The sequence below is a fragment of the Muscardinus avellanarius genome (assembly GCF_963383645.1).
Source record: "Muscardinus avellanarius genome assembly, chromosome: 7".
NCBI classification, from domain to species: Eukaryota; Metazoa; Chordata; class Mammalia; order Rodentia; family Gliridae; genus Muscardinus; species Muscardinus avellanarius.
In genome coordinates, this window is record NC_137793.1 from 59,992,520 (window position 1) to 60,005,846 (window position 13,327).

The 13,327-nt window shown below is 43.5% G+C and overlaps 1 protein-coding gene across 1 annotated transcript in view; it reads right to left on the reverse strand.

The window, feature by feature from the left end:
* Positions 1 to 13,327, reverse strand: part of SDCCAG8 (SHH signaling and ciliogenesis regulator SDCCAG8) — a gene marked incomplete at both ends in the record, with an annotated part of 250,021 nt that overhangs the window by 78,656 nt on the left and 158,038 nt on the right. Inside the window, 2 exons of the mRNA XM_080698322.1 lie at positions 5,490 to 5,598; positions 7,906 to 8,033. Of these exons, the coding sequence (XP_080554448.1) occupies positions 5,490 to 5,598; positions 7,906 to 8,033 (237 nt within the window). The remainder of the gene's footprint in view (positions 1 to 5,489; positions 5,599 to 7,905; positions 8,034 to 13,327) is intronic.

Here is a 13,327-nt window from a genome sequence, read left to right on the forward strand (position 1 = left end):
CTCTTAAATTCTGGTTTTACTTTTAGTAACAATTAGTGGAAGGCCAATTAGTCTTCTTTTACAGAATATAATATTTGTAGTATCCCAACCTAACATCATCTGAACATTCAAGGGGAAAAAATAGTTCGACCGGGTGTGTGTTCTTTACTTCAATTAAACTCACACAGTTGGATAGCTACTGCTGCCAAAACAGTAATATAATTTATACATTATAGTCCACACAGTAAAACTACCCTAAAAGTCATTTAACAATATTTATAACACCATAAAATACAGTGTTAAAATATATGAACTGCAATATGTACCAGAATTATAAAATTTGTTTCTCATCATCAGTGATTAAAACCAGGATCATTGCTCTAGTCTCAGTCCTCCCAACCCTGGTGACAGATTAGAATTCAAATCTTAATGATCAATTTACAATTAACAAGATAGAAGTGAAACAAATTAAACCAACCATTATATATAACGAGACCCCATGGACTCCCATTGTTCCTCTTAATTACAAAACGCAAATCACAAATACACAATGGGCAGCGTTAGACATTAATCCATACGCCTAGCAACCCAGAAAGTGACAATGACAGAAAAGATGGAAGAAAAGCAAAATCAGGCAGATGAGGCGGTTCCTGCCCTGTCCTGTCCCTGGCAGCCTGCAAGAGGAGAGGCTGAGCCTAGCACACGCCTGACCTCAGCACAAGGCTGCAGGCTGCTCCCAGCCTCGCCGCCTCCTGAGCTATGCCAGGCCAGGTTTAAATTGCTCTGCAAATCCTACTATCAGCATTTTACTGAAGATTCACCCAAACACCTGGGGAGGAGGACAAGCCTCTGACTTTGATAAAGATCACAACCACAAAGAACAAAATCATGCCACTTGCAGACTAAGCAAGATTAGTCAGCCTCAGAAGTGAAGGGTTTTATGTTTTCTCTTGTTCATGGAAGCTAGACAGAAAATAGGAAACAAAAGGGACTTCAGATAAGAAAGGGGTGGAATAGTGGGAGGGGTTAGGGGAGGGACTCGGGGAGGGGTAAAGAGGCTTGAGGAAGGAAACAGGTCAAATAATGCTGCGTCCATACATGCAGGTAACACCACCAATCTCACTACGCGTACGGGGAGGGAGGAGGGGGAGCAGGTGGGATGCAGAGGAAACACACTAGGTGCTGTGTGCGGTGTGCTTCACTTTAAACCTCACTATGAGAGATAATGACAATACACCCATACAAGAACACATAGAACAAATAAAGGTTACAGTTATACCAAAGATTATTAAATGTGTCCATTTACTCCCTCAGAAGCAAGCTCCTAACTGCACAAAACTCTGAACACTGGGGCGCACAAAAGGAAGGGGAAGCCCAAGTTGATGTGAGCGTCAACTAAACTCAATCTGCCTGGTGCCAATTAAAAGCAAAATGGAATTAATCTTCTTGCCTGATGGTCAAAGATAAGCACTAAACATGCACAGGATTGGCACTCATTGTTTGGTTCTAAATTGGGACTTGAGATCTACAAGTCCTGTTTGCAGAGCCCATGGCAAGCACGCATGGAATGTGCTCAGTGTTCTTAGATGTTAAAAATAAGAAAAGAAGGGCAAAAAGAGCGGTGTCTTCAATTCATGATCCATACAGAATATATATACCTGCTTTTAGAAAAAAATTTCCATGCTTCTCTCAGGAAAATATGGACCCAAATCACCATATAAATTAGATATTTACCTTGGAGACTGAGTTTCTGCAAGGAAACTAAGGTTTAGAAACCCAAGCTTTTCCTTACTTTAAGCACTGTGGAAATTATTTATTACAAAGGATTGGGATAGAGTGCACAGAACACAGTCCTGAGGGCTTCTATGGTATTTATTCTGTTTATGATTTTTATTTTAAAAGAAATACTCTGAGCCCTTCAAATTTTATAGGTGGTTTCAAAGCAGAAGGTAACACCAAAATAGAATGTTAAATTTGGTCTGACTAGCCAGGGTGGCACAAGCCTGTAATCCCAGTACTTGGGAGGCTGAGATAGGAGAGTTGCAATTTTATAGTCAACCTCAGCAACTTAGTGAGACCCTGTTTAAAAAAAAAAAAAAAGGTTTTTTTCCCTATTGGCCTGAATGAGTTGTGTAATTGAAGTACTCCTGGGTTCAATCCTTAGCCCTGCAAAAAAAAAGTTTAATATACTATAAATAGCAATTTATTGAGTCTTTACTATGTCCTAGACCTTAGTTTTGAATTAACTCATAAAGTTACAGGAGGTACTGATCAAATTTTTCAAGATATGTGCTGGAGCATAACCTACAAGACAGCCTGATCCACATTCTCTTGACGCTACTTTGCCCTTAAAAAGGGTTTCATTTGACTTGTCAGATAAAGCACTTGGAGCCGAGGATCACAGGTTCACGGCCAAACTCAGCAACTTAGTGAGTGAGGCCCTGGTTCAAAATAAAAAATAAAATGGCTGGGCGTATAGCTTGGAGGGAGAATGATCCCAGTGGAAAACAAACAAATAAACAAACAAACAAAAAAAAACACTCAGACCTTCTGGCTGAGAAGAGGAGCTGGAGAAAGCGTGACTGACACTACCAGCCGCGGTGGGCAGCAGCTGCTGTGTATGACTGTGGACACACTGTCCTACCTGCTTTCCACAGGCTCCTCGCTTGTCTGTGGCTTCTGCATCCTTGCCTTTAACCAACCACAGATCAAAACACTAGTTTTACAGTATTTGAGAGGCTGGGACAGGAGGACTACAGTTTTGAGGCCACCTTTAGCATTTTAGTGAGACCCTCAGAAAGTTAGCAAGACCCGGTTTCAAAATAAAATAAAATAAAGTGGGCTGGAGGTATAGCTCAGAGGTAGAATGCCTCTGGGTTCAGTCCTCAGTAACACACACACACACACACACACACACACACACACACACACACAGTCTGTACTGAACATGCCAATTCCCGTTTCTTGTCAAAATTATATGAGCAAAACAGTATGACAACCATTGAGACAGCACTTGCATTGTATCAGGTGTTACAGGTGATGTGGAGATGATTCAAAGCACACAGGGGAGGGCTGGGGATGTGGCTCAGTGCTGAAGAGCTTGCTTAGTGCGGGACCCTAGGCTTCATCCCCAGCCCTGCAAAAAACAAAACACAAAAAGGAAAGTCTAAGCCGGGCGTGGTGGCGCACGCTTGTAATCCCAGCATTCGGGAGGCTGAGACTGGAGGATCATGGTTCACAGACAGCCTCAGCTACTTAGTGAGGCCCTCCTCAATTTAGTGAGACCCTGTTTCAAAATAAAGAAAAAAATTTGGGCAGGGGGTGTAGCTCGGAGGTCAAATGCCTCTGGGTTCCATCCCCAGATCCGCAAAAAAAAAAAAAAAAAAAAAAAGTAAAGTCTAAAGGAGAATGTGTGTGACTTGTATGAACACTCTGCATGCCCAGACTGTTATCCACAGAAGTCCTACAACCAGTCTCCTCTGGACACTGAGGAATGCCGTTTAAATGCCATTCTGCGTATTGTCAGGATCTTTACACAGTCCTACAGTGTGGTTGTGTGTCTGTGCGTGTGCACATGTGGTAGAGAAACTGAATCCAGGGGCGTTTTACCTCCCAGCTACACCCCCAGGCCTATTTTATTTTTATTTTGAAACAGGGTTTCGCTCAGTGGCTGAAGGTCTTGCTTAGTCCCTAGGCTGGCATCTAACCTGTGATCAGCCTTCCAAGTACTGGCATTACAGGCGTGTACCACCGCACTGGGCTTTGCAGCATGGCAAAATCTATAGATGTTTCTACAGATGGAGAAACTGAGGTTTGGGGAGATCAGACAACATACGCAAAGTTAGTGACAAACCAAAACATAAACCAAGTTCTTTCTGAATTCTGAAGTGCTCTGTACCACACACTACATCAAGGAGAAAGATGGCATCAGAAGTAAGTTGAGGATGTGGGAGGAGCAGCACACCTATGTGTTTCATTCATTCATTGATCCACCCATCCACCCACTCATTCATTCATTCATTCATTCATTGTGCATGGGGTGGCATCTATGTGTGAGATACAAAGAAACATGTTCAGGTCAGGAGCTGGAAGAAGCAGTGGAGCTGGAGAGGTGCTGGGTTCAAGGTCACTGGATATACACAGGTGACGCTGTTAGCCTAGAGAGGGATGAACAGGGCCCGGGGGCCCATGGAGCACGTTAACCAATACAGGCCACACACGCTCCTTTCCCAGGGGAAGTCAAAGGCTAATCTGTCCCTCCTGACCTTCCTGTCATTACTACTGTGGCTGCCTTTTCCTGCCTGCCTTCCTTCTTTCCCTTTGGTCCTCCCTCCCCATGCCTTCCCGCCTCCCTCCCTTCATCCTTCCTTTCCTTCCCTCTTTCCCTCTGTCCTCCCTCCCTCTCTCCCTCTCTTTATTTTTTCTTTTGTCTCCCTAAGTTGCCCAGGCTGGCCTCAAACGCCTGAGCATAAGAGAGCTTGCATAGGTGGGATTACAGGTGTGTGCCACCAAGCCCACTGACCTGAATTTTCTTTAGTAGTAGATGAAAAATATTGTGATTATTGTAAAGAAGACTACAGACTTTGGAACCAGAAACACCGAGTTAGAAGTCTAGCTTTCTGCGCCGGGCGTGGTGGCGCACGCTTGTAATCCCCGCTCTTGGGAGGCAGAGACAGGAGGATCGCGCAGGTTCAAAGCCAGCCGCGCGCGCTGGCTTAGGAGACCCTGTTTCCAAATAAAAAATATAAAAATAGGTCTGGGAGTGTAGCCCAGAGGTAGAAGGGCTTCCAGGAACCCCAGTACCACCAAAAAAAAAAAAAAAAAAAAAAGAAGTCTAGCTTTCTTACTTGCCATTTATTTAAACAAGTTTGGCTTCCTTATCTGTAAAAGAAGATACTAATTCCTGTCTCTGGTGGTTGTGAATATTAATGTACATCAAGTACCTTTGTCTCTTCAATTTCCCTAATTATCTTGACCTAAAGATAGTTTTTTTGTGTCCATGCAGGACTATAATAATAGATGAAAAATTATCATTGATATCAACAAAAGATTTCAAAACTGCTTGATTTATCATCATCCTTTATTAAAACAATTGCTGTTTTGATTTTGTTTTCTGAATTTCATAGTCTTCGAATCTCAACATTAGACAAGTAACAAGCTGGGCATAATGGCGCATGTCTGTGATCCCAGCACTTGGGAGGCTAAGACAGGAGGATCACAGGTTCAAGGCCAATGCACATTTACATTAGCAAGACCCAGTTTCAACATAAGAACATAAAAAGGGCTGGGGATGTAGCTCAGTGGCAGAGAAAACTTGGGTTCAATCCCCAGTGCCCCCCCATATATTCACACACAGAAAATATCCATATGGAGAAAATGTTTTCACAGAAATTTATCAACAGATAACTAATTTTAATATTAGATTGTAACATAATGAAAATGCTATTTGTTAAGGAAAAATGACAGTACCAATAAGCTGTGCTCTGAAAGTACCGCAAAATGTCACCTACCTGCTTTTCTGAGAGATTTGTTCCAGTTTCTTGGCTAATGTACAGCACTCTTCTTTTAACTTTGTCAGAAATGTATTCTGGGAGGTCAGCAATGAATACTGTTCATTTTCTGGAAATAATAATAAACCCCACCAATATAAGATGTTTATGCTGTAGCTCTGTAGGGCTTCCATACGCAGAGTGGAAAGTGCTTTAGATTATTGCGCATTTCCTAGAAGCTACTAGAACATTCTCAATGTCCTAAGTTAAAGGACCTGTCATCTGTCAAGACACTGAATCTTGCGAGACATTTATTTCCATAATAAAATTATACACCAGTAGCATTTTTATCATATCAGCTTGGTGTAACATTTTAGCACGTTCATAAATTGTCAAATACCTCAAGCAGAGTTATAGATGCTTATATCTTTGTAATATGATATTATATTTTTATTTTGACAATTTTACCATAAACAGTGTCAAAAATTCTCACAACCAGATAATTCAAAATGAAAATCACTGAAGACTTCTCTTGTACACTGTGATTCATGTTTTATTTTTATCTTTGTACATGTAGTTCACTATCACCCCTTTCCCTGGGAATCTTGTAAATGCTCCTCTCATTGTATAGGTGAAATACATGATTTTCCTCAAAATTTTGATCTTATTGCCAACTGTAAGTACTTGGATGAAAATCTGGTCCAAGAAATTAAAGGGGGAATGAGTGTGTGTGTGTGTGTGTGTGTGTGTGTGTGTGTGCGCACACGCACATGCACAAAGCAGAGGGAAGTGTTCTTAAGATGGTTTTAACAGTTAAAAGTTCCTGGCCAGGTGCAGAGGTGCACACCAGTATTTTGGGAGGCTGAAAGAGGAGATTCATAGGTTGAAGGCCAGCCTTGAACATAGTGAGAGCCTGTTTTGAAATAAAAAATGAAAAAGGCTGGGCGAGTGTCATGGAGGTGGTAAAGCACCTCTGGGTTCAATCCCCAGTACAAAATGAATAAATAAAAAATAAAAAAGCTCTCCCTAGCACACAGATCCCGCCTGTGCATCGCAGGCTTGGCGGCACAGCCTGTGGTCTCCCCGGACGTTTCAGTGAGAAGAGCCCCTGGATCTGAACACCAGACGAGTGCTGTGGAGGTGATCATGCTGAAAGTGTGAGGGAGGCCTGTGTTGTCCTAACATGTGCCTTTCTACAACACCCTTACAGAGTGAAGACAGTCCATGTCTGAGGGTTTTCACCTGCGGGGCAGGAAAAAAATAGGGAGAAATGTTTTACCATGTCGTTGAATCTGAATCACAGTAAGTCCTGTGAATATCACCTCTATGTGTAAGTTTTAATAAGCCCTTTACTCTTTTTCAATTTGAGCTAACAATTGGCAAAAAAGGCATGTAGCATACCAAGCAAAATCAATCAAGGCACTGAAATTAAGCACCATCTTTCTGGAAGAGATGGGATCAATTAAACCTTGGTTTCTCTAGTGTGAGCAGCACAGGGTGTGTGGTGTGGCATCATGATGATGGGCACTGTTGTGTTTTGACTAGCACTGTCTGTGAACACACAACTGAAAAGTGAAAGGAACTCCGTAATGCTCCGACTGAACAAACCAAACTGCCTATTTCAAAGTGCATTTTACTTTCAAATTAAAGGTAAAGAGTGACTGGCCAACTCAGCCTGCAGAACGGCGCCAACGTGATGAAAGATGGCGATTTTTAGCCAAGCTGCCAGCTGTGGTCAAAGCCTCGTATTGGTGAATTTTAACAGCAGTTGTGAGAACTTGAAGAATTCAAAGGATTAAACATCGCTCTAGATTGGAAGGGGGTGGGGAAATCATACAAATGCTAAAAATGTTCAAGCTGCAAAGATTAAATAAAGGAACATATCAATTTGGAGCTACTGAATTACATCCAGCTGCGACAGTGAATTAAGAACCGATTAATGGCTAAAGCTTTTCTCCAGTTTGGATGCGGAAGCAAACTCATTAGGCTTTTAGAGGAGCTATAATGTGTGTACTGTGGGAACTGTTCAGCGCTATTCAGGAGGCGCTAGCTGTAAGCTCCCAGCGCTTCCCGCAGAGCCTCTGATGCTATTTTCTTTATATAACATGTGTGCCTGAAAACGCAGCCAAAAGCAAGCCCTTTGTTTTTCTACTTTGTTGTGGTCTCTCTCAGCTTTACGTTTCTTGAACACAGGTAAATAAACTCATAATCCAGATGGTGCAACAGATGTGAGAGCAGCACTCTGAAATCAACAGACAGTGGGCAATACTTTCCATTTTCTCTTTTAAACGCTAACTAATATGTAATTCGGAATCTCCGGTGTAGTTAGCATCTGCTCCCTTCGGCCAGCCAAAGGTTACAGGTGTTCCTGATGTCATCTCGCGGTGAGCCGTGGGCGGCTGTGAGCCGAGCCCAGGCTCTAATCTCCACCACCCACCGGTCTGGTCATGCTGGGTCTCCATTTGCTCCATCTTCTGCGTCAGCGCCCGCTCTCTTTGCTGGGCCTGAAGGGCTTGGGCCTTGGCTTCATTGCTACACCTCTGCTGGATGCTGTCTTTTTCCACTCTGCAAAAGAGAAGAGACGAACAGAATGGAATCCGCAGACGCACAGACAACCATCTCTTTCCCCACAGACCCAGAAAGCTGGGAGGTAGACAATTATCACGCATAAGGAGCGGACAACCTTTCTGCAGGCCTCTTGTTCCCAGAAGGGGGAAATCCAAAGGGCCTTGCAGACGGTGAGAGACACACCCACGTCCGACTGAGCACTGTCAGGAAGGTACTTTGTCACTTTAAATAAGCAGCTCTTCTCTGCTGTAACTTTCTCACTGTTCTACCAATTCTTCTTTCATTGTCTGAACAGTCAATATTCCCTAAAAGTACTTAATTCTTTAAAACATTTATTAGTTTATTTAATCATTAATTTATGCACTTATGTATTTAGTGTGTATATGGTACTGAGGATTGAACCCAGGGGCATTCCTACTCTGAGCTACACTCCCAGCCCTTTTTATTTTTTATTTTGAAACAAGGTGTCATTAAGATACTGAGGGCTGAGCTAAGTTGCTGAGGCTAGCTTTATACTTGCTATCCTCCTGTCTTAACCTCCCAAGTACTAGGATTACAGGTGTGTACCATTATATCTATTTTATTTTTTATTTTGAAACAGGGTTTCTCAATAATTTGTTGAGGGTCTTGCAAATTTGCTGAGGCTGGCTTTGAACCCGTGATCCTTCTGTCTCAGCCTCCCAATTACTAGGATCATACCACACCTGGCTCAAAACCAAAATTCTTAAAACTAAGTTTTGTAGATTACTTCTGGTTTTCCTCCAAAACTTAAAAGAATGAAATCTCAAGTATAATGCAGAAGCCTGTCTAGAGGCCAATAAGCGATTCTGCAGTGCCGCATGCATGTTTTCATTACATGTCTTCACACGTTAGGCCTATAATGTGAATATAAATATAAATGTGAAAATGAACAACTTCCCTCAGCATTTCATCTTAGGTCACATTGAAAAACATGTGCAAAATAAAAAGCTTCTGTGGTCAGGGACAACTCCCCTCCTGTCCTTGAAGAACAGTGACATGTCCCCGGGGTCAGCGCCCAGCGGCAGTGGCTCCTAGAGAGCCCAGGGCTGAGTGCTGCAGCACCCATGACACTGCACCTCTGAGACACACACACACACACACACACACACACACACACACACACACACACACACACAGCTGTGTCCCGGAACTCTCAACAGGAGGAAGTGATAGAGGAGGTTCCCTTCAATTAAGAGACTTAGTTATTTCTAACTCCTGATCTCCTTGTGGGCATTTCTCATCCATGCTGCTTCAGTTTACTAATTGAGATATTTACCGCCTAGCCTTTGCCAAACTAAAAATAAACAATTCCATAAAGCTACCACTACCAGTCTCTGTACCGCTGCGGAACTTCGATTCACTGGTTCTAATTATAAAGCAACATAAGGAAAGCCGGTATCGAAACTGGTCAATGCATGTGGTAATGTTGTAGTGTAAAACTCCCGAATGAAAATACACCCACACCTCACTCGAGGGGAACCATCGGGGGTCCGTGCTAAATGTGAAACAAGGTCCCTTCTGGTATTTCTCACAACAACACCCTCTGGACGCGGTCCAAGGTCTTGTCTCACACTTGGTTCCAAACTAGTACATTGCGACAAATGGATCGTCAGACGAGGCTACTTTCTTGCCTCCTCTATCACAGGATGTATTTTCTGGCTAAGGAGCATGGCACATGTTTCTTCCTCTCCCTGAAATGCCCTGCCCACCCATCCAGTCCCTCTGCACAATGTATACTATTTCCTTAGGGCCTAGCTCAAAGTCCTTCTCTTGCCTCTTTCTCCTGAATTAACTGTCCTTCCCTATGACACCTTACAGGGACGCCTCTTGCCACTCTTCCACTGAAATTCCACTGACATCTTTCTCTTGCTCTGCCCCAAGCCCAGCTCAGCACCTGACACCCAGGGAGTGGGCAATGACTGCCTGAGGACTGGATGTACCTCCACCCTTGCCATCGAGAGGAGGGAGCAGCCTTTCTGAGAAACTGGAGAATCCGCAACTCATACAAGGAGGCAAATGCTCTTCAGATATGTTAGAGTGTTTGCACGAGAATGGCTCTTTTTATTTTTTTAAGTACTGGGGACTGAACCCATGGGCATTCTGCCTCTGAGATATACTCCCAGCCCATTTTATTTTTTGTTTTGAAACAGGGCCTCACTAAGTTGCTTAAGCTGGCCTTGAACCTGTGATCTCCTGTCTCAGCCTCCCAAGTACTAGAGCCACCATGTCTGGCTGAGAACGGTGCTTAATGGCTTTGCCAGTTGGAGGTGATGCTACTGATGGATTTCTTCACTGAGCAGCCATGCCCAAACCAGACCTGGAGCTAGAGTACAGGGACAGCCAGCAGACCTAGGGGTCTGAGATCCTTAACACACTAGTCACCAAAACATGCACTGTTGAAACCAGTAGGCATTTGAGAGTGACAAGGGGCATTATTAACAATTACACTGGGCCAGGCATTGGGGCGCATACCTGTGATGCCAGTACTTGGGAGGCTGATGCAGGAGGATTGCAGGTTTGAGGCTAGCCGCAGTGATTTAGAGAGACCTTCTGCAATTTAGTGAGAACCTGTTTCAAAATGAAAAATTAAGTATGGCTGGGTTGTAGCTCAGAAGTAGAAACTCCCTGGGTTAAATCCACAGCACCAATATCATATAATGATAGTAATCATTATACTGAGCTAACAGTTACCACTGAAACTCCCAATGAGAACTGGGACTGACATAGAGGGGTTGCCAATCTCATCATCAATGCTTAGAACAGAAGCGGCTTAATTATCAATATACTAAACTGATAAAAGAACCATCTTAATTTTAGTTCTCCTTACAAGTAAAAGACTCCTCCACCCATAAGTGCTGACTGGCATGGCAACTTGGTTTCTCCCTCCCTCCCTTTCTTCCTACCTCCCTTTTTTCTTTCTTCCTTCTTTCTTTCCTTACTCCCTTCCTTTCTTCCTTTCTTTTTTTTTTTTTTCTTTCTTGTACTTGGAATTGAACCCAGGGATATTCTATCTTCCAGCTATGCCCCCAGCCCTATATTTTATTTGATTTTTTGGCGGTATTGTGGATGGAACCCAGGAGCATTCTACCTCCGAGCTACACTCCCAGCCGTATTTATTTTTTATTCTTTATTTTGAAACAGGGTCTCACTGCGTTGCAAAGGGCCTCATTAAGTAGCTAAGACTATCTGCGAACTGCAATCCTCCTGTCTCAGCCTCCCAAATGCTCGGATTACAAGCATGAACCACCATGCCTGGCTTACTCTTTATTTTGAAACATGAACTCACTAAGCTGTGGAGGGCCTCATTAAGTAGCTGAGGCTGGCCATGAACCTGCAATCATCCTGTCTCAACCTCCCAAGTACTGGAATTAGAGGTATGCACCACCACACACAGCTTCCAATTTTTAATTTTGAAATAGGGTCTCATTAAATTGTGTGTGTGTGTAGGGGACTCACTAAGTTACTGAGGCTGACTTTAACTTGAGATCCTTATGTCTCAGTCTTCCAAGTACTGGGATTACAGGAATGTACCACTGCATCCGGCTTCAGCCCATTTTAAATTTGAGACTTGGTCTGGTTCAATTGGCCAACTTGGGATTCTCCTGCTTCAGCCTCTCATGTAGCTGGGATTATAGGAGTGTGCCACCAAGCCTGGCTAACTTGTGTTTCTTGAATCCTTTCCCAACTCTCATGCTATTTGAGAGGTACTACATGTTATTTTTCATCAAATAAAAACATGTCATATTACTACTTTTCTAACTCCTTCCTGCGTCACCTTCTCTCCTCTGTTGCCCTCTCCTCTGGCAAGTTCCGTCTGGTTTGGCAAGCTCTTTGTAAAACCTCACAGTATTAGAAATAAGAGGGAACCTCAAATTTGTTATATCAACACCCCTTCTTTGTGGTACTGGTGATTGAACCCAGGGGCATTCTACTTCCAAACTACACCCCAAGACTCTTTTTTTTTTTTGGTGGTCCTGGGGTTCCTGGAAGCCCTTCTACTTCCGGGCTATACTCCCAGACCTATTTTTACATTTTTATTTGGAAACAGGGTCTCCTAAGCCAGCGCGCGGCTGCTTCGAACCTGCGCGATCCTCCTGTCTCTGCCTCCCAAGCGCGGGGATTACAAGCGTGCGCCACCACACCCGGCCGGCTACCCCCAGACATTTTTTAAACAATGTCTTTAGATTGCTGAGACTCTCACTATATTGTTGAGGCTGACCTCCAAACTGAGATTCTTTTGTCTCAATCTCTCAAGTACTGAGATTACGGGCATGTAGCACTATGCTCAGCAAGTTTTTTTTTTTTTTTTTTTGGTGGTATTGGGCATGAAACCCAGGGTCTTTCTACCTCCGGGCTGCACTCCCAGACCAATTTTATATTTTATTTAGAAACAGGGTCTCATTGAGTTGCTGTGAGCCTTACTAAGTAGCTGAGGCTGGCTTTGAACCTGCGTGATCCTCCTGTCTCAGCCTCCCAAGTACTGGGATTACAAGCGTGCACCACCACACCCAGCTAAGTGTTTCCTTTTTAAAGTACAATATAGAGCACTTTGTGACACTGGTGTATCTGTGTGACAAAACTTGTAAGAAGGGGTGAGGGTGTACTTTCCTGGTATGCCTGAGACTCTGGATTCTATCCCTAGAACCCATCCATACATTAAACAAGATGAAACCGTAAACAAAGAACAAAACAACAATAAAAAACACTTGCTAGAAGATTTAGAACATGCTTATTATCATGGTGTGTCCATTCTCAACGGAATCTAGGGAAGTAGCAGAGAGGGGCTGGGCACTACTGTGACTCCAGGCCAGTCCATTTGTCCCAAGGCTGGGCATTCCCTTGATCACTTTCCTTACACCATCAGTGTGCTGAGAAACGTTAATCACTGGTCTGGGAAAGGGAGAGAGAAATCTCTCATCTGCAATGTTCATCTGTTTTCAGTATAGATATTTCCGCCATGACCTGTTTTAAACTGCCAAAATGAACATCAAATTTGGAAGATGTTTACAGGACCAGCTACCAAGAGCTAGTCCAAGCCAGGCCCAGGTCTCTACCAGCTGGGTGAGCTCTCAGGCTTCACTGGAAAGGTACTGCTTTCCTGTTTGTCATTAATAGATAATCTGGAGCCAGGCATGTTGGCACATGCTGGTGATCTTAGTACCAGGGAGGCTGAAACAGAAGGACTGCAGGTTGCCGGTCTCAGCAACTTAAGTGAGACCTGTTTAAAAAAAAAAAAAAGGGGCTAGGGGCCTCAGAGGTAGAAAGCCTCT